Source organism: Phalangium opilio, unplaced genomic scaffold (genome assembly GCF_054372755.1).
Source record: "Phalangium opilio isolate 3A_F unplaced genomic scaffold, DU_Popi_V2 ptg000024l_1, whole genome shotgun sequence".
Classification (NCBI taxonomy): domain Eukaryota; kingdom Metazoa; phylum Arthropoda; class Arachnida; order Opiliones; family Phalangiidae; genus Phalangium; species Phalangium opilio.
Window position 1 is genome coordinate 10,304,290 of NW_028324155.1, and position 22,410 is coordinate 10,326,699.

General features: G+C 37.2%; 2 protein-coding genes and 1 long non-coding RNA gene across 3 annotated transcripts; 2 read left to right on the forward strand and 1 right to left on the reverse strand.

The window, feature by feature from the left end:
* Nucleotides 1-2,616: 2,616 nt before the first annotated feature.
* Nucleotides 2,617-3,423, forward strand: LOC149692836 (uncharacterized). Its single transcript, XR_016382883.1, has 3 exons — nt 2,617-2,920; nt 3,025-3,246; nt 3,323-3,423. It is a non-coding gene; the product is annotated as an uncharacterized LOC149692836 (long non-coding RNA).
* An 8,365-nt stretch (nt 3,424-11,788) lies between these two features.
* Nucleotides 11,789-18,822, reverse strand: LOC149692837 (uncharacterized). Its single transcript, XM_089868781.1, has 5 exons — nt 17,859-18,822; nt 14,721-14,858; nt 14,526-14,636; nt 12,059-12,117; nt 11,789-11,794 (listed from the first exon to the last, which is right to left on the reverse strand). The coding sequence occupies exons 1-5, from the start codon at nt 18,445-18,447 to the stop codon at nt 11,789-11,791; spliced, it is 903 nt and encodes a 300-aa protein (XP_089724907.1). The 5' UTR covers nt 18,448-18,822.
* Nucleotides 18,823-19,677: 855 nt separating this feature from the next.
* On the forward strand, nt 19,678-21,771 carry LOC149692838 (uncharacterized). The gene is made up of 2 exons (XM_089868835.1): nt 19,678-21,302; nt 21,369-21,771. The coding sequence occupies exons 1-2, from the start codon at nt 21,262-21,264 to the stop codon at nt 21,682-21,684; spliced, it is 357 nt and encodes a 118-aa protein (XP_089724961.1). The 5' UTR covers nt 19,678-21,261; the 3' UTR covers nt 21,685-21,771.
* The last annotated feature ends 639 nt before the right edge of the window (nt 21,772-22,410 follow it).

The following is a 22,410-nucleotide window of genomic DNA, read 5'->3' on the forward strand; positions in this document are numbered from 1 at the left end:
TTATTACAATGTTTAAAAAAGGAAAAAAGTACTAAAAACCTGAAAAAAATCTGTGCAGATGTGTTTGAAAAGTATTTTGTTAAAAAATTAGTTTAAAATAAAGTTAAGAAAAGAAATGAAAAAAGTTTAAAATAAAGTTAAGAAAAGAAATGAAAAAAGTTTAAAATAAAGTTAAGGAAAAAAGTTTAAATTAAAGTTAAGAAAAAAATTAAAGTTTAAAAAAATTATCAAAAAATGTTTTTCTATACTTTTATAACTGATATTGATTTTATAAATGGTTATATAACAGAATACACGAAACAGTAACATTTTGTGATTTGTCTAATACATTTTCTCCTTGTGTTATACTTAAGGGATCGTCATTCTACAATTCAACCTATTAATCTATGGTTAGATCTTATTTGTCGAACATCCTCCACACCTTCCCCCTGCTGAATATATCTTCTCGGCTTCTCCACCCTTCAGTTCCATTGTATTTTAGGATGCCTAGCTATTATCTATTACATTTTCTCCTTTGGTTATACGTAAGGTGCTTCCATCCTACTCTACCTAGTGATCTATGGATAGATAAATTGAACAACTATACGATCATCTTATTTATCCAATACTTTTCCCCCTTCCCTGTTGATTATATTCCTATGGATTACTGACCCATTTTTTTAAAAAAATAGGCCTGTCAATATTTGATTGAACAATTCAACGATATATTTTTCTTATTCAAGCTAAATTCTTTTATTATAAATACTATAAATGAAGATGCCTTCGCCCTTGGTGCTTTGCGAATTACTCTATTGACCTTGACTGTCCCATTGTTAGACTGTAAGCGTATTTTTATGTCAACGTTCAGAAACCAGAGATTAAGGAATTCCAGTACCCCTAAAATCAATAAAATAAATAATACAATAAGTAGTTTTTGGAGGGTTAATCTCCAAGATCTGACGTATTCTTGACGACTTTTTTGTACTTGACTCCATAATAGTTTACCAGTAAATAAATTATACAATAGTAATCTTGACCTATTTGTCTATTACTCCTAGCATTTCAATAGACCTGTCAATATTTGATTGATTGAAGAAATTTTTTCTTAACAATGCATCTTCGGAGACCAAAGTTTACTGTCGTAAAACCCACTAATGGAATGACGCATCAATTCCTTTGTTATAATTAATCCTTTTGTTGAATTGTATGGTTTGATTGTAGGCGTATTTTTATGTCAGTTTTTGAAACCTTAGCTAAATCTAGTATGCACAATACAATAAGAAACGTTGAAATGCCTATTTTTTCTCACTGCTGAATGGTTTGACTGTAGGCGTATTCTTACGTTAAAGTTTTTGAAACGTTACCTAAAAACTAGTATACACAATATCACAAAGAAAAGTTTGAAGATTTATCTAAGATCTCGTACGCATTCTTGGTACAGTACTTCAGACGTTAATGCTTTAAGGGTACATGGGTTCAACAAAACTATAATTATCTGTCTAATAATTTTAGCCAAGGGCTCATTATTTACCTTTACATCCCCTTTTAAGACATCTGTCAATATACCTTTTGTGGAGAATGTTTGACCGCCTGACATTAAAAAGAGATTGTTGTCTCTGCATTTTTAATCTTCTGTCGAAAACACAGTTCTATTGTTATACCTACTGTCAATTTTTGGACAACGATTGGACCTCTTAAGAGCTATTGTCATACGTGTTTCAGCATGCCACCCCCCTCCGTCATGTGATTTATATTCTATAGCTAATATACTTAGTGAAAGGACTTTGAAAAGTATATAAACCGCACTCCAACCATTTGGAGAATCATCATTTAGGAAACTACCTTCTAGATAACATGAAATCTGTACTAGTTGACTTTGAGTATCTACACGGGAAGGACGAAAAATGGAACCTCGCAGGCGATCTGATAGTTAAAGAACTAAGTTGTGCTACTGTTACTAAACTTCCAGAAATAGTGTTATGGACATTTTTACCGCCTTATAGTCAATCTACGCTTCCTTCGTCTACACAACGACTCAATAGCTACATCACCAGAAATTTACACGGAATCTCATTTGGATGAGGAGAAACGCCTTATCATAATCTTCGTCGCTGTCTCATGTTAGGTACCCGGTTCGCAGACCGTATATATTGCAAGGGTAGTCAAAAATGTTTCTTTCTTTTTAATATTTTAAATAAAGAAGTCATAAATTTGAATGACGTGGATTGTCCAAACTCCAAAGGCCATGGATATAGAAGGTGAGACACGTGTCACCTGTCTCTATGATCATCAAAGAAACACTTTAGCCCGTCATCGTCCGTGAGCATTGGAAAAGTGCCTTTAATACGCTGATTTCGTATACCATAACTAGGACAGTATAAATTTTATGCTAATAGTGTAAAATTTAAAAAATTAAAGTTAAGTTTATTGCATTTAAATATGAATTTCTTATTGGCATACAAAATAATAGATCATAAAGGAGAACGGTTTTCGTAATTGTTAGTTTGTATAATGTACATTTTTTATAATGGTCCTCTTTAATTAAAATAAGAATATTTTCAAAGCTAATGCATACGTCACAGATGGGGGGGGTTTATTGGGGGTAAACATCTCAAAAAATTGGTTTGCGGGGGGGGGGGTAGTAAATACCTTCGTATAACGGGTAGATACTCGAGCATCAAGCCATCTTATGCGTTAGCATCTCGGTCTGCGAAGACTGCATTGACGAAACGTCCCTCGATTTTAATTGTATTAAATGTAATCAATTTGGGCCTCGCAAACAACGCTTCACAGGTGACAAACCCGTGTTTCCTCCGATGCACCTTACGTAATATGTAATTCTTTTTTTGTAAAAATGTCCCTTAAAATGTGTGCTAAATAGAAAACATATGAAACGGTCTAGCCATATTCGTGTATACTTTACTCTGAAATGTTCAGATCGGTAAGTTTTTTAGCATAATAAGCAATATTCCGGTATATTTCATTCATCTGACCACGTCTCTTTCGGTATGGCCGAAAATGTTCATGGAAACCTCAAAAAACTAGGGTATGTCCCCATGCCACGTACGAGTCATCTACACTGCCCTCATTGTGATGGGACTTTAAAAGACGTGCCTGACTGCGGCCAATTAAATTATTTCTGCACATCACGTGATTGTGCGCACTTCAGACGTTGTGTTTTAGTTCAGTCTAAAAACCTTATCCGTATGTCGACCCAAAAAAAGCGAAGACATCTTCTTGACGAGCGAAACTTTTGTACTCTGTGCGGTGAGTTTAAATACCGAATTAAGGACTTGTGCCCGTGTTACAATTGGAAAGATGATTCACCAGAGATTTAAATCAGGTACAGCAGTGACTTTCGAGATGAAATAGAATTGTGGAAGCATCATAGTTAATATAAATCAACTTTTGCTTCATAAAAAAGGGTATGTTTCACTTTGCATTATAACAATGTTTGTATTTTAATCCATATTCATGTGTATTTTAGCCTGTATTCAGCTATAACTTTTGCATGTATTTTATATAAATCCCTTGTAGTTTAGTAATATTCGTATGAAATTCCGTATTCGTTAGTGCAGGGTAAAATTGTTTTTTTTTTGGGAGGATTATATAAATGCCAGTATTTTAATCAATATTCATGTGTATTTTAGTAGTAGTCAGCTATAATTTTTGCATGTAATGTACATAAATCCCTTGTAATTTAGTATCATTTGTATGAAATTCAGCATTAGTTTATAATAAGCCACTAGTGTATGGTAAAATTGGTGTTTTTTAGGTAGTATTAAGGAAATGCCAATATTTTAATAAATATTCATGTGTATTTTAGTAGTAGTCAGCTATAACTTTTGCATGTAATGTATATAAATCCCTTGTAATTTAGTATCATTTGTATGAAATTCAGCATTAGTTTATAATAAGCCACTAGTGTATGGTAAAATTGGTGTTTTTTAGGTAGTATTAAGGAAATGCCAGTATTTTAATAAATATTCATGTGTATTTTAGCCAGAATTCAGCTATAACTTTTGCATGTATTTTATATAAATCCCTTGTAGTTTAGTAATATTCGTATGGAATTCAGTATTAATTTCTAATAAGACACTTGTGCAGGGTAAAAATCGTGTCTTTTAGGTAGTTTTATATAAATGCCAGTATTTTAATCAATATTCATGTGTATTTTAGTAGTAATCGTATGAAAAACCGTTAGTAATCAAACTCTGATTCTTCAACCTATACAACTAGAATAACCTAGCATAAGCCTGTGTTTCAGGATCTAGCATAGAATAACCTAGCATAGACCAATCATTCCTGATCTAACATAGAATAACTTAGCAGAAGCCTATCTTTCTTTAGGATCTACCATAGAATAACCTAGCATAAGACTATATTTTGTCAGCATTTACCAAAGAATATACCTAGCAAAAGCCTATCTTTCAAGAACTAATACAGCATATAGGCCTACCAGGATCTACCATAGAATAAGCCTAAAATAGCATAAGCCTATCTTTCACGATCTACCATAGAACGTCTGAACATGGTTACGTATAAATAAAAAAGCCGATGGAATGTCTTAACACGTTTGTGTGAGTCATAAATCACTCCAAATACAGATTCCATTGATAACAATACAAATGGTTTAGCCACGCCCCCTTTTAAGGTCCTAAACCACCTGGTATGTAGCCAATTGAAGAAAGGACAATAAAATAAGCATCAGTCAATATACCCTCAGGCTAAATATCAACCCCAGGCTTCCAAGAAAATCTCTCGATAAAGATGATTAGGTCATCACCTTTCAAGCCGTAAAGACCTGTCGCAAAGAATGTCCACCAATGTCGGAGATCGTGTTTTAGATTACCGCGTGAGATATTATTTTTAAATCTTACGCAAGGCATTAAGTTGTTCTTTGATATACAACGCGTTAAGTCGTTTTCTCGCGTAGAGTTCTAAAACTAATTTTTCGAGATCTTTAGTTTTGACTTTGAAGGTATGATAAAGTTATTCGGTGTTTTCACTTACAGTTGATTGTTGAGATTTGGTTGTGGAGTAGGTGGTTGAATATGAGATTGAGCAAATGAGTCCCTAATTCTGTTCAAAACGGTCTGGGCAAGATGGGATTCGTGACGAAAAACCTGGAAAACCCACAAAGATGGCGGCCACTGTTAAGGCGGGGGAGCCTAGTTTTTGCGTTTTCTCTCTTTTTTTTGGAGGAACACCTGTCAATATTTGATTTTGTATGCTTAAATGTAAGAATAAATTTATAAAGACCATAATATAAGGTGAGAAATATTTATCTCACAAGAACAATGAAGACTAATTTGTGTTAATAGAAAAGTCAGCAAACAAACCACCAGTCAATTAAAATATATACAATTTTACAAATTTAAAATTATTTAATGTAACCATAAGGTGCTGTAGTATAATCGGGGAAAACGCGAACTTTATCTACGACCACCTGATATGTTTTGGTCTGTTCTATCGTAATTAAAGTATGATTGGGTAGCCGTCGTATTTGGGGTCCAATGGGTACCTGTACAGCGTTTATTTCAGGTTTCCCCTGGTTGTTCACCCCTAATAATTTTTTCAGGATATCAAAATTAACATAATTTTCAGTAGATGTGTTTAAGTAGAATCCTTTAACTTTAATAATGTTAGTAATTTTAGAGACTAAACAAGGCGGTATTCTATCCAAGTACCCATTGGCCCCCAAATACGTCGCCTGCCTAATCATACCCTCATTACAATAGATCAAACAAAAACATATCAAGTAGTCGTCGACAAAGTCAGAGTTTTCCCCGATTATACTACCACACCATACGGTTATCTTAATTGAATTTAAATTTGAAAAAATTTATTTGTTTGTATATATATATATATATATATATATATATATATATATATATATATATATATATATATATATATATATATATATATATATATATATATATATATATATATATATATATATATATATATATATATATATATATATATATATATATATATATATATATATATATATATATATATATATATATATATATATATATATATATATATATATATATATATATATATATATATATATATATATATATATATATATATATATATATATATATATATATATATATATATATATATATATATATATATATATATATATATATATATATATATATATATATATATATATATATATATATATATATATATATATATATATATATATATATATATATATATATATATATATATATATATATATATATATATATATATATATATATATATATATATATATATATATATATATATATATATATATATATATATATATATATATATATATATATATATATATATATATATATATATATGTGTCACCTTTTTAATACTGTTTTCTTTTATTTCATATATTAAGGAATGTGGGGTGGGGGGGGTGAATGTGAGAGGGGAGGTAAAAAAAGGGGGGGGGGTGTTGGCAACTTAATGCCTTGCGTAAGATTTAAAACTAATATTAAAATTTATCTTCTTCCTTTCGAAGATAGAAGAAATTATTTTAGAATAAATCAAATGCATTTTAAAATGAAAATTGAAAAAGTATCTTTAATATTAGAACCTATAATTTTAAAGAAAATAAATAACTTTTTACTCTATATTATGGTCTTCATTTATAAGCCTACAAATTGAAAACTCATCTTTAATATTAGAACTTTTAAAGAAAATAACTTTTTACATTATATTATGGTCTTTATAAATTTACTCCTACCAAAAATCCTTTAAGCATACAAAATCAAAGATTGACAGGTATTCCTCCCCCAAAAAAGAGAGAAAACGTAGAAACTAGGCTCCCCCGCCTTAACAGTGGCCGCCATCTTTGTAGCTCATACTGGCTGCATATTCTCTCTAGTGGTTGGAAGTCACGGGGTTTGGGACAGGGATAAGGGAGTTGAAATGGATTGGAAATGATGATGGGCGACCTGCGGCACCGTATCTCTTCCAATTTACCTCGCGCACGCCCCTACCCTTCGGTAGGCGATTGCTAAGTGCTGCCGCGTACCGCCATTTTTTATGTGTGAGAACTAGCTTCTATTTTGAAGAATGCTGGGAGAACTAGGTTGCCGTAGGTGGGGGTACACAGGCAACGCTATAGATACGGGGGTTTCCACTCCATTGCTCTCTCCTTCAAGGTTGGGACTCCAGGCATAGCCAACTCCATCACGCACTCGACAACGCAAAGCAACTCGCGCCAGCGTATGAAATAAGGCGGTGACACAGGGCAAATGACCAGTTTAGTAATTGCCTGGTCCAGTTCAAAAATTAAATCGGAGGGGGGGGGTCAGTGGTCCACGAGAATACTAAGAAAGTTCAAGGGTAATCAGACTCCACACATTAAAATTCTAATATTTTAATTATCCACTTCTTTAGTTTAGCAGACGACGTGCTCTGGTCAGTGGTCACGGACCAGTTTATTTATTCCAAGTCAGGAAATTCGCTGGCCTAATGTCCAGTTTAAAAAATGCTTATTTGGTCACGGACCAGAAAACTCACGTAAACGCGACGCGAATGACGAAAACTACGTATTTTCCGACTGAGCAGAGGCGAAATAGCCCGGCCTCCTTTTACGTCCCCCCTTGTATTTTGAAAGTAGGACTGGGACTATGGCGCGCGAATACTTAGGCATCTTATACCTTCTCCCTAGTAAACTAGAAAAGCACCCACAAGTACCTAAAAGTACCCACAAGTACCTAAAAGTACCCACAAGTACCTAAAAGTACCCACAAGTACCTACAAGCACCCACAAGTACCTACAAGCACCCACAAGTACCTAAAAGTACCCACAAGTACCTAAAATTACCCACAAGTACCTACAAGTACCCACAAGTACCTACAAGCACCCACAAGTACCCACAAGCACCCACAAGTACCCATAAGTACCTACAAGTACCCACAAGTACCTACAAGCACCCACAAGTACCTACAAGCACCCACAAGTACCTACAAGTACCCACAAGTACCTACAAGCACCCACAAGTACCTACAAGCACCCACAAGTACCTAAAATTACCCACAAGTACCTAAAATTACCCACAAGTACCTACAAGCACCCACAAGTACCTAAAAGTACCCACAAGTACCTACAAGCACCCACAAGTACCTACAAGTACCCACAAGCACCCACAAGCACCCACAAGTACCCACAAGTACCTACAAGTACCAACAAGTACCTACAAGTACCCACAAGTACCTACAAGTACCCACAAGTACCTACAAGCACCGACAAGTACCTAAAAGCACCCACAAGTACCTAAAAGTACCCACAAGTACCTACAAGCACCCACAAGTACCTACAAGCACCCACAAGTACCTAAAATTACCCACAAGTACCTAAAAGTGCCCACAAGTACCTAAAAGCACCCACAAGTACCAACAAGCACCCACAAGTACCTACAAGCACCCACAAATACCTACAAGTACCCACAAGTACCCACAAGCACCCACAAGCACCCACAAGTACCCACAAGTACCTACAAGTACCCACAAGTACCTACAAGTACCCACAAGTACCTACAAGTACCCACAAGTACCTACAAGCACCGACAAGTACCTACAAGCACCGACAAGTACCTACAAGCACCGACAAGTACCTAAAAGCACCCACAAGTACCTAAAAGCACCCACAAGTACCTACAAGCACCCACAAGTACCTACAAGCACCCACAAGTACCTACAAGCACCCACAAGTACCTACAAGCACCCACAAGTACCTAAAATTACCCACAAGTACCTACAAGCACCCACAAGTACCTACAAGCACCCACAAGTACCTACAAGCACCCACAAGTATCTAAAAGTACCCACAAGTACCTAAAAGTACCTACAAGCACCCACAAGTACCTACAAGTACCTACAAGTACCTACAAGCACCCATAAGCACCCACAAGTACCTAAAAGTACCCATAAGTACCTACAAGCACCCACAAGTACCTCAAGTACCCACATGTACCCACAAGTACCTACAAGAACCCACGACTACCCACAAGTACCTAAAAGTACCTACAAGCACCTACAAGCACCCACAAGTACCTACAAGCACCCACAAGTACCTTCAAGCACCTACAAGCACCTACAAACACCCACAAGTACCTACAAGCACCCACAAGTACCTTCAAGCACCAACAAGCACCCACAAGTACCCACAAGAACCCACAAGTACCTACAAGCTCCCACAAGTACCCACAAGAACCTACAAGAACCCACAAGTACCCACAAGAACCCACAAGAGGCCACAAGTACCTACAAGTAAGTACAAGTACCCACAAGAACCCACAAGTACCTACAAGTAAGTACAAGTACCCACAAGAGCCCACAAGTACCTACAAGTACCTAAAAGTACCCACAAGTACCTACAAGTAAGTACAAGTACCCACAAGAACCCACAAGTACCAACAAGAACCCACAAGTACCCACAAGAACCCACAAGTACCTACAAGTACCCACAAGTACCCACAAGAACCCACAAGTACCCACAAGCACCCACAAGTACCTACAAGCAACCAAAAGTACCTACAAGCAACCAAAAGTACCTACAAGCAACCAAAAGTACCTACAAGCAACCACAAGTATCTACAAGCACCCACATGTACCTACAAGCACCCACAAGTACCTAAAAGTACCCACAAGTACCCACAAGCACCCACCAGTACCCACAAGTACCTACAAGCACCCACCAGTACCCACAAGTACCTACAAGCACCCACCAGTACCTACAAGTACCTACAAGTACCTACAAGCACCCACAAGTACCTACAAGTACCTACAAGCACCCACAAGTACCTACAAGTACCTACAAGCATCCATAAGCACCCACAAGTACCTAAAAGTAGCCATAAGTACCTACAAGCACCCACAAGTACCTACAAGTACCCACAAGCACCCACAAGCACCCACAGGAACCCACAAGTACCCACAAGAACCCACAAGTACCCACAAGAACCCACAAGTACCTACAAGCACCCACAAGTACCTACAAGCACCCACAAGTACCTACAAGCACCCACAAGTACCTACAAGCACCCACAAGCACCCACTAATACCTACAAGCACCCACAAGTATCCACAAGCACCTACAAGCACCCACAAGTACCCACAAGAACCCACAAGTACCTACAAGCTCCCACAAGTACCCACAAGAACAAAAAAGTACCCACAAGAACCCACAAGTACCCACAAGAACCCACAAGTACCTAAAAGTACCCACAAGTACCTACAAGTATCCACAAGAACCCACAAGTACCCACAAGAACCCACAAGTACCTAAAAGTACCCACAAGTACCTACAAGTACCCACAAGAACCCACAAGTACCCACAAGAACCCACAAGTACCTACAAGCACCCACAAGTACCTACAAGCACCCACAAGTACCTACAAGCACCCACAAGTACCTACAAGCACCCACAAGCACCCACTAATACCTACAAGCACCCACAAGTATCCACAAGCACCTACAAGCACCCACAAGTACCCACAAGAACCCACAAGTACCTACAAGCTCCCACAAGTACCCACAAGAACAAAAAAGTACCCACAAGAATCCACAAGTACCCACAAGAACCCACAAGTACCTAAAAGTACCCACAAGTACCTACAAGTATCCACAAGAACCCACAAGTACCCACAAGAACCCACAAGTACCTAAAAGTACCCACAAGTACCTACAAGTACCCACAAGAACCCACAAGTACCCACAAGAACGCACAAGTACCTACAAGCACCCACAAGTACCCACAAGAACCCACAAGTACCCACAAGAACCCACAAGTACCTACAAGTACCCACAAGTACCTACAAGTACCCACAAGTACCCACAAGAACCCACAAGAACCCACAAGAACCCACAAGCACCCACAAGAACCCACAAGCACCCACAAGTACCCACAAGCACCCACAAGTACCCACAAGCACCCACAAGTACCCACAAGCACCCACAAGCACCCACAAGCACCCACAAGCACCCACAAGCACCCACAAGCACCCACAAGTACCTACAAGCACCCACAAGTACCCACAAGCACCCACAAGTACCCACAAGCACCCACAAGTACCTACAAGCACCCACAAGTACCTACAAGCACCCACAAGTACCTACAAGCACCCACAAGTACCTACAAGCACCCACAAGTACCTACAAGAACCCTCAAGTACCTACAAGCACCCACAAGTACCTACAAGCACCCACAAGTACCCACAAGTACCCACAAGAACCCTGGCAAAGCACCTACAAGCACCCAGGCAAAGCACCTACAAGAGCTCAAACGCCATGTTTTTCTTGCTTAATATCCCTCTAACGGCGTGAATCACGACAAAAACGCCGTAAGTCCAATATAAAATTAAGGCTAAAATGCGTGTCTCTAACAGTGGTAAAACGCCGTAATTCCAATACCCAAAACAACGTAAGTCAAAGTATGTGTTAATAATGATAAAAATCAATACTTAAATTTAATTGATCTTAATGAAACTAAGAAAAGGCACATCTATGGATTTTTATCTTTCATTTAAGATGGTTCCCAAACGTAACGAATGAATAGTTTTCTTTATACACGATCCCAATTAAGGTCATTTTTCAAAAAAATCCCATGTTATCTCTGTGGAAGAATATTGTATCTTGCACCAAATGTCGGATTAATTTTATGGATTCTAAAACCACCCTTAACAACTTTTTTCTTTATAGAATTAACTATTAGTTGGATCTCTATGAAATTTTATCCACATAATTAGGGCCCAAATTTTAGTTCACTGGCAAAATATCAAAGCTGCAAACACAACACGAAAAAAGTTACGGCCAATCAAAGAACCCTCCTTTAGCATTAGAGGCAGTATCAAGTCTTATCTAAGAGAGCGACCGCTCTCCTAGAATAAAAATATGTTTGAACTCTATTATTCAGGTTTAGTTTGGGTTAGTAATTGTTACATAATATAATTAAAGAAAGAAATGAATAAATAATAATGCAAATTACAATGAGAGCGCCAGACTAGGGGTGTGCCTTTCGGAGGTAGCTAATAAAAGCAATACTTACTAGGGTTGAAGTAGAGCCATTTGTGTCCCAAAGTAGGTCTACTGGAGTGATGGCACGAACTGAGAGAGATAACGCGCGAAGACTAGTCATTACGGACTTGATCACTTGATTGCCTCGTAGAAGGTCAATCTACCCTACATCTAAACAGGTCTTAGCTTAGAAGGTGAATACGGCCTAGGGCCTACCGCACTAGCTAACTAACTCTCAACTAACACCAACAACAATCCATGGTAAACTGCCACTCTATCAGGATACTATCATGATGACTAATGAAACAGACTGCCTAACAGACTGCAACAAGATGAGACTATACACTGACTTTAATACACAGCTGACCCGACTTTATATAGCCCTAGCAATAGGCCTGGCTCAATATAGGGGACGCTCACCAAAGGTGCAATATGAGACGCCACCTATCCCACTCATGTTCAACTAATCTATTATAAGGTTAAAAAAGTCTTAATATAAAAAAGATTAGAGAGCAAAGGGGGCCGGATGTAAGCTTAGCTATGTGTGATTGTGAAGGCTCAGTAGCGCATCCGCTACAATCTCTACACCCTTTAGTCCCTATTTAATCCCAAAAATGGAATGACCACGGAGTACCTTAATCTAACAGAGAGTATAGACCACCGTATACCGATGAGATTCTCGGTATACGGTGGTCCTGTGAGGAGGAGGGGGTTTATTACCTCCCACTCTTCGTTCTTCTCTGTAGGCGGTGGTGCGCCGGAGGGTAGGGGGGATTGCTAGGGGGGGGGGTGAAATTGATGACGTCACGTGATATTGTTGGCGGTAAATTTGATTTGTAACGCCCCCCCCCTAGTTGTGGCGGGAGATTTAGTTGATTATTAAGGTGATGGCGCGAAATTTGAATTTATATTTTAGCGTATTGATCTGACGTGACTTGGCGATGGTAAAGGTATGTAGTGCCCATAGTGGTATTGTAGGATATTGTATACATTTAGTGGATGATTTATATAGGTTCAGTAGACCCTTTCTACACCGTCCTGTAATGCTATTCTCTGTATGATTTTAAGGTATCTCCATGTTTATGTCATACTAAAGAACTAGTTTTAATTGAGATATGGTTTACATTGCAAAAGGTACCAATTAAGCTACGATGCGGTTCTACAGCAAGGGTGTTTTGCATTGGTTATTAAGGTACTGAGTTAAAACAATAGTACATTTTAATACCATAAACGAGGTATTACAACAGTTTTTTGCACAGTTTGGTAGTTGATTAGAAGCTAAAATGAAGCAGTACTACTAAAACATCATAAATAAAATTTGATTCACATTAGTTTTAATACGAATTTGGAGAATAAGTACAATTACTCGAGTAAAAACACGAAATATTCCTAAAAAACATCAGAAAATACGGGTTACATAGCATACATCATATAAAAATAGAACAATATTACGGCATGCGAGATTATTAAGTACATATATACCCATATACTCTCATAAAAAATATAGCAATACTACTTTTAATATGGTTTAAAAGCTACAATGGTTATTATACGATTTTAGTACAAATATGAGGCTAGTTATTAAACTAAAATGTTCACAGGATTGACGAAAAAATATATTTTTCCTGACGCGCTATACACGTTAAAATACTGATATACGATTACGGATGAAAATATCGAAATATTACTAAAAAAAACGTTACTATAATTATCATCAAAAAAATAAAAATTACACTTATACAAAACAGTATACTAATTTTTAAACTATAGTGCTAATATATACTAATTAAAAAAAAGCTTACTAGATGCAAAAACAGTACCAAAAAACACTGTATATTCGTTAAAATATTGTTACATGTTAATAGTTAAAATACGTTAATATTACTATAAATAATACTTGAGATACCTATTAAAATACTGATACTGGGTATCTAAAATATATACAAGTAACTTATGTGGAAAATGTCAAAGATTCTATTTAATATAACCGTATGGGGTAGTTTTATAATCAGGTAGAACTCTAACTTTATCCACTACGACCTGATATGTTTTGGTCTGGTTGATCGTGATCAGTGTGTGATCTTGCAGACGTCTGATTTGAGGGCCAATAGGGACTTGAATCGAGTTCATTAGAGGTTCACCTTCATTGTTTACCCCCAGTAGTTTCTTCATTGTTTCAAAATTTATATAATTTTCTGTATAGGCGTTTAAATAAAATCCTTTAACTTTAATAATGTTGGTTTTTTTGCCCGTTTTAGGGTCGAGAATGTCCATAGAATAGTTCTTTGGTCCAGCACTCCCCCATTCACAAATATACGCATCTTGTCCATAAGGTTCTAACTCATTTTTAAGTTGCCCCAAATAATCGCCTGTGGGTAGCAAATGAGCGCCGTCTGGCGAGAGGTATAGTAAACTATCCGTGTCATAATAAAAACAAAGGTCACCGACCTTTTCAAGATGTTTTAGTAAATGTAATCGGGCCATAGTCGTAGTAAAACAAGCGATGACTACGTTTGTGTGTTTGTGCACAATCTCGTTTTCGAGAATGTGTTCGTACTTTACAAGTACTGTGTTTTCGTTGATTGTTAATAAACTTTTCACCTCCAAGTCTGGATTTAATATTAATCCGTACAATTTGTTGGCATCTTTGATTAATTCGGTAGAGGTGTGTCTTGTTTTCTGGCCAAATTTACCCCAAAAAGAGTTCAGCATAAGTTTGCTAAGGCATCTGAGACCTTCATTTTTCTCTATTCTTGTGATATCCAGTTCGACGCCCTCTTCGTCTTTGAAGTTTTTAACGTAGTTCTCCTTATCTTCTAGAGTCTGGCAATCTGCAGGAAAGCCACTAGCTAGGGTTTTATACTCTAAAAAGGTATTAACATAATCTTTAAACAGTCCACCCTGTTTTGTTTTGGGATCGTACTGTGTGACTTTGTATGACCAAGCCTCGTACATTCGCGTGATTGTGTAACCATTCTCTACTGCATGGCGTAACTCATCGACTACCCATGTACCTCGCAATTCTCTTTGTTCTGGAGTATGTTCACAATCATCTTGAAATTGGGTTTTGCAGCAGGTGTAACATAATGGAAACGTTAATTTTCCATTAATACGAGCCGGCAGAATGGGATGAATGAGGTTTTGCGCCGGTAAGATGTCACATTTAAGAAGCCCATCAAACGAAAATATGTTGGGAAAGTTGTCTAATATTATTTCAGGGTGGCCTATAGGTATCTTGGTGGTTTTGTTAATGAAAGGGTATAAACTTGTGAAATCCACGTAATGAATACGCTCTGATCCTGTTGTTTTATGGTATAATTTCGTGGCACAACATCTGCCTCCGAAGAATGCATCACGGGGGTCTAATCTTTTTACTATTTTAGGCTTAATATCATTATGGTTTAAAAACTCTGTTATTTCGGGTTTATTCGCTTTTTCTTTCTGCCATTCGCATTCCCATTTGATATTTACTATATAATTGAGGGATTCAAATTTGGATAACACGTTCATGCTACTAAAATATCTAGAGTTCAAAGTCTGAGCAGGGTCTCCATGCAAAGCCTTGTTTCTGTTTAAAGGAAAGTGTATTTTGCACCCATGATAGAAACACCCCCAGTATTCGAATATTTCCTTGTTGATTTCACAAAAACCGTCTACTTTGAGTTTTTGTATTCTGGTTTCTTTACCTCTAAAGGATGATTGGATAGATATATTTCGTTTGTGTGCGGTCCACTCAAGCCATTCTATAGCACCCATTGACTGATTTTCACTAAGTCTATAATAATTTGCCGGTATGATGCCTATAGTATCGGGTTTAAGATAATTTCGGCGAAACACGTGAGAGCACACGCCAGGAAGAGTAATTGCGCCGCAATTAAATGGATCAACGCCTGTTACTTTAAGCAGTAGGGTACGAAAAGTTAAACAACCTAGGAATAGTAAAACCGTGTCGTTCTCACAATAATAATTGAGTTCCTTCAAGAAGTCGAAACCTTTACCTTTACTATCTTCTGCTTTATGCCATTTTAAGAAGGCATCTAAATTCTTCCTTGTAAAATATTGACAACCATAAGCTTCGATAGGGGGCAGATTAGTCTCTATAGCATAGTTAGTTTCATTCTGTCTATTTACATCAAAATTGTGTTCTATTACATTGAATAAAAAATGTGGGAAATACCCTTTGACTGCATCAGGTATACCAAAAGTAGCGGGAAACTTTGCTAAGGCTACAGGAATGAAATTATAAGAATCCAGAAATAGCAAGTTAAACAATTTCATTTCTAAAATTCGAGTTCCGTTAATTTTCAAAGATGGAACGAATTTTTCATCTCGATTAATGATTTCTCTAATTAGTAACTGATTATCATAATTACTGCCATAGTGAGACAGTATGATGACGTTCTTAACGGCATGCAATTGCATTAAATAATCTAAAAATAAAGCTATAGGATTTCCGCCTGAAAATTGCTGTTTACGCTTACCAAACTGACTACACATAATACAGTTAAAATTTAGGGCTGTTTCATCTATACAAAACTCACACACTGTTATACAGACTAACAGGATAGCCTGGTGTTCATAGGCTCCTAACTTTTCCTGACAAACCTTAGTTTGTATACATTCTATATCAAAGAAAATATACATAAGGTTGGGCTGATTAGGTCTAGGCTTTTTAACGGATAGCACTTTCAGGGGTTTATCTTTGATAACCTGGATATAACATAAGTGATTGCTAGGTTGATATTTCTTACAGATCTGACAATATATATCCCCACACGTATGCACCTCAGTTCTTCGGGAAAAATCAATAATATTTAAGCAGTCTTTACAGTGAAAAAGACGCTCACATAGCGGCTTTTTACTGCTGGAAGATGCTAAGTGGCTTTGATAGCAATCGTCGCCTAAGAACTTTCGTAAACAAGATTCACAAGCTATCTTGGGGCCTTGGCATATAGTGGGTCTCATGCAACTAAAACAAAAGTCATTACATTTATGCGACTGTATTCGCCAATAGGGTACGAGACATTTTTCGCAGAATCGGTCATGATTAAAAAGTGGTCTTAATCTTGTAATAACGTTATAATGGTTATTTTCATTCAATAAAAAGAGGCGGGGCCTAGTATCATCGGGATCGTTTTCACCTAAAATCAAAACAGGGACGCTGTTTTCGAATTTGTAGACGAAAATCGAATATTTATTTAAATAAACTTTGAACTTTTGAAAAGATTCAACCGTCCCACAATCACTAGCCCTTACTCCTGCCTTAAGACATAGTTCTAAAGCAGCTTCTTGCTGCATTTTGTTCTCATCTCTATATGTAGATAATGATTGGTAATGGGTCTTTATAATCTTGTCTCCGGTTGTATCATTAGCATAATTTCTATGAGATATAGCTACACAAAGAGCTCGGGCAAGACAGATGTTATCTGAATTAACTATACGTACAATGCCACGTCTATCTTTGCAAAATAGATTAAAAGGTTTAATACCTCGGGGTAACGTGAGGGTCTTGCCCTCAGGTATTCGTACAATGCTAAAAATCAGTTTAATAGGACCCAGGAAAAATGATTCCATTTCGTCATCATATAACATAACACTAAGCTGGTCAAAAAGAATATTAGGGTCGACTTGATCTGCTCTTCTAAAAGATAATTCTAGTTCGGACCTACAAATAGTTGCCGCACTCTTTAAAGTAATTTGAACGTAATCTGTAGGCCTGTACTTACTAAGAACACATTTGGTTACGGTACATACACTAGCGACGGGATCTTCAGTAATTCTGAGAACCACCTCCCGACCATACATGTTAAAATGTTTGTAAAATCTCTCACTTTGCCCTAGTATCTCGCAAGAGGGTACGGTGTCAATAGGTATGGGCGGGTCCGTTTCTCCTCCTCCCCATTGTACATCGATTTCATCGTCAGAAAGCGCCTCTTCAGAACCGTTCTCCCTCTCTAAGGTATCGTTCAATAGTGTCTCTTCTACGGGTGGTCCTTGATCCGTTCGGTCTAAAAACTCGGATATCTCTTTGTCATATTGTGAGCTGTTGAAGTCGGCGATTAGTGTTTCTTCTTCTTGTATAACCCGTTCAATTTCTTCTTGTCGTTTCGCCATACGATCTGAGTATTCAGTTATTAAGGGACTCGGAATTAGATTCCTTAGGTTTTCCAATTGTTCTATGGTGGTACAGTCCTCGGGTGTTCGAGCAACTGTTTTCATATATTCGAGTAAGTCGAGGCAGGCTTGACTAACATTTAAGTCACCTTGTACTACGAGTTGTGGTAGAGTCTGAGGTCCGTACATCGGATCTATTCGCAGATAGGCGCATAGGTAGAAATAAAACTCATATATTAAACGTAACGGCCAGGGTCTATTTATAGTCAGTTCGTTCAAAGCTGTACGGAGAGTTTCAGGATCCATGTTTATCTTTCGGTGTTTGAAGATCGACTGTGTATTTTGATCATTTCCTTAGCCCCTTTTATACTAAATTTCATAATAAAAACGCGCAAATTCCTCAATCATTTAACAATAGCCCTTATTGCTTATCAGTCATCAGATGTTTTACTCTCAAGGAATTTTCTTACAAACACCGTAAATACCTAATTTTATTGGGATAATAAATAAAAAACATGGTATGTAAAGTATTTATAGAGATTCTCAAATGAGAAAATACCCTTTGTTATCCTCACGTCTGTTAAATAATAACGTTCCGAATTTTTCTAACAGGTCATAAAAACCATTGTAAATTTTTCAAAAAAAATGCTACCTTAAGCTAACGAAATTTCTTAATAGACACGCCCACATTATTCGATCGTTCAACAATAGCCTGATTTATTGCTTATCAGATGTTTTTCTCACTATGCATTTTCGGACCCATGCCTGTTAATAGTTTAGATCAAAAGAACGATGGATTTGCTTTATGTCAAATAAAATGTCGCCAAAAGAGTGGCCTATAAATAGAATTTTGTTACAAACACCGTAAATACTTAATTTTATTGGGGTAATAAATAAAAAACATGGTGTGTAAAGCGTTTCTAGAGATTCTCAACTATGGTAGTATCCTTTGATATCTTCACATTGTACACTTTTCAAAAAGTTACTTTCAACTCTACCTTAAGCTAACCTATGACCCTATAGTTTCTCACGGTCCTGAATATGATTGTGTAGGCGAGAAGTCGGCCTGCTCCATGACATAAACTTGGATATAACACATTTGTGTGAGCAATAAATCACAAAATAAATTCCAATGATAACAAATGGTTCGACCAACCCCCAAAGCCATTGCATGAACGTGTTAACGGAATAGGCAATAATCAGCCCGGTAGTAACTAGGCATTTAAATATAACATATTTAATTCCTTAAGAGGCTAAATTTCTAAACTTTTGAAAAAGAGACAATGCCAATCGAAATAGTATTCGTTACATACCGACGATATAGTACAGTGTTTTGGATGCAAACTGCATTTTATTAGCCTGGAAACCCATTCCTTACGAAGATAGAAGAAATTACTATAGGTTAAATCAAATGCAATTTAAAATGAAAATTGAAAAAATGTCTTTTTTTATTAGAACTTACACTTTTAAAGAAAGTAATATTTTACTTTATATTACGGTCTCTATAAATTTTATTCCTACAAAAGCATCCTTTGTTATAATCTTACAAAACTATAAGCCTACACAGTCAATCAAATATTGACAGATAAAAAGAGGAGACCGGGAAAACCCGGTCCACAGTACCTGCCTTCTTGTTTTCTTGCATATTTATGGAATTACAGAAGATGTAAAATATTATTTTCGCTTTGGTCGGTGGCATAGTAATTGATTCAAAAAAATGGTTGCTTATGGTGTACAGATGGTGTACAGAACTAGGTGTTATCTTTTATAAGTTTCCAATTGAAAAAAAGGGGAGGGGTTGCAAGAGCTGAAGAAACTTACTATCGACCAAACATCAAAGGTAAACCGAATTGAACCTTGCGTTGACAAAACATCCACCCCCCAGGCCTGTTGCTTCTAGATTTGTATGGTCCTGTAGCGCGTGTAGTAAGATACAACTGATTCCGTATATATCTTACATTTTTTAAATGTTTATATAGCCTTCCCTAATGGCGTTAGCTTGTTATCGAATTTATTCTCCAACACGGTTGCATACTGCGGAAAAATAACGCCATAAAGGAAAACTTTTTAGAACTCCAAAAGAAGAATTTTATGGTATCCGCCTGTTAGGTAATCTCGGGATTGGAAGCGGCGATGTTTTTACATGCATTGTACTAAAAGATCCTAAAATAGAATACCAAACAGTGAACATAGCCCCCCCCCTCCCCGACCAAGCCTCTTCAAGAAAAAAATATATCACAATAGAATTTTTACTAGTTGAAAAGGGTCGTAGGACGCCATGAACGCGTTGAACTCATTCTAATTTAGGAGTGGAACCTTGCGTTGACAAAACATCCACCCCCAGGCCTGTTGCTTCGATATTTGTATGGCCCTGTAGCGTTTGTAGTAGGATACAACTGAGTCCGTATATATCTTACATTTTTTAAATTGTTTATATGGCCTTCCCTAATGGCGTTAGCTTGTTATCGAATTTATTCCCCAACACTGTTGCATACTGAGGAATAATAACACCATAGGAACAATTTTTAGACTTCTACAATAGGAATTTTATGGTATCCGCCTGTTAGGTAAGCACGGGATCGGAAGCGAAGATGTTTTTACATGAATTGTACTAAAAGATCCTAAAATAGAATACCAAACAATGAACATAGCCCCCCCCCTCTCCCCGACCAAGCCCCTTCATGAAGAAATATATCACAATAGAACTAACACTAGTTAAAAAGGGCCGTAAGACGCCATGAACGCGTTGAAATCATTTTCAAAACTAAGGACATCATCCTGCCTTCCACTATAGTAACCTCTATAAGCTTTTAACGTGGATTGTTACTATTCGAGACTGTAAATACGGTTAAAGAAGCTTGTACTGTTAAACCAAAGACGGATGATCAAAGAAATGTTGAAGGGAGTTTTTCCAAATATATCCAAAAAGAAAGACACCTGAAAAATAGTCCAATAGCAAGGCTTCGGACCAATTTTCCCGCGAAAATTTTTACCCTTGTACATGCTAACCATCTTGGAGTGACGTGTTTGATCTCGAACACGCCTTGACCCTAGTAAAAAGTATAAAATGAAGAGGTCGAGCCCCCAAAGGCACCACTTTCTCTCAAGCCAAAGTCAAAAATGAACCAGCAGCAACAACCCATGGACCTTTCTTCAACAGGGTAAGAAAAAAACTTTTTTAAAAAGTTATCTTTTTAAGAGAAGACTTAGAAAATCTTTCTCTACAGCTACGTCCACGGAGTGGACACTCCGTACTCCCCCTGTGAGTTCTCCGACTCACAGGGGTCGTACAGTTCCGGGACACCAGAACCCGACCGCCGACGCCCTCAGTGCGTCGTCGGGCCGCAGCGGCGACCGGACAGCCCAGCGTTATCAACGCCGCCACCTAGCCCATCGCCACCACCGAGTCCATCACTTCCCCCTACCCCACAGCCGACGCCCGAACCTCAACACTATTATCAACCTCTTCCGGCCATACAATATCCGTGGCAAGCCATGCCTCGGCCGGGAGAGGCTGACTTAAATGTCAATAGTGACTTGTAAGTGAACCTTTTATCTTTGGGGTAATATAACGCGAAATTATAATTTCTATTTATTCGTAGCCTCGTTTACCAAGTCCAATTGTACCTGGTGGTACTTTCGGAGGTCATTGGGGATGCTGATTATTTAAATGACCTGCTGAATCAGGTTCGGCAGGTCATTTATAATCATTCGATCTTCATCCCTGATGAGTAAGTATTTTTAAAAGGTTTTATTCCGTAGATATTTTAAACTAAATTTTTAAACCAAATTTTATAATTTTTATTACAGCCTCCTAGCCTTTAACTGCCGAGGGTTCCGGTAAGCTAAATACGTTTCTTATACATAATATTAACAAGTAATAACTAATTTTACTCTCTCTCTCTTCCTTAGTGTAACCCTCGAGCTAGGGCAGTTGGCCTTGTACCGCCGGGTACGTTTTTTGGGGGTGCCGGCGCCTGCTGCACTAGTGTTCGAGAACTGGGATGACGTACTATTCCATGGGTTCTCGACACTAGTGCAGATCCTCAGCCGGCCGTGAGGCGGCGGGGGGGGGGGTAGGGAGGCTAAAAAAAAATGTTAAAAAAAATATTTTTTTAAATTTTTTTAAAAAATTGTAAATTTTTTGAAAAAATAAATTCTGATTTGACCTTATATACTTTTCTTTATTTAAATTAAGCTTATATTTTTACCTTTCAAAGTTTAGTTTATTTTTCTAAACTCTAATTTCATAGGCTTAAATAGTAAAAG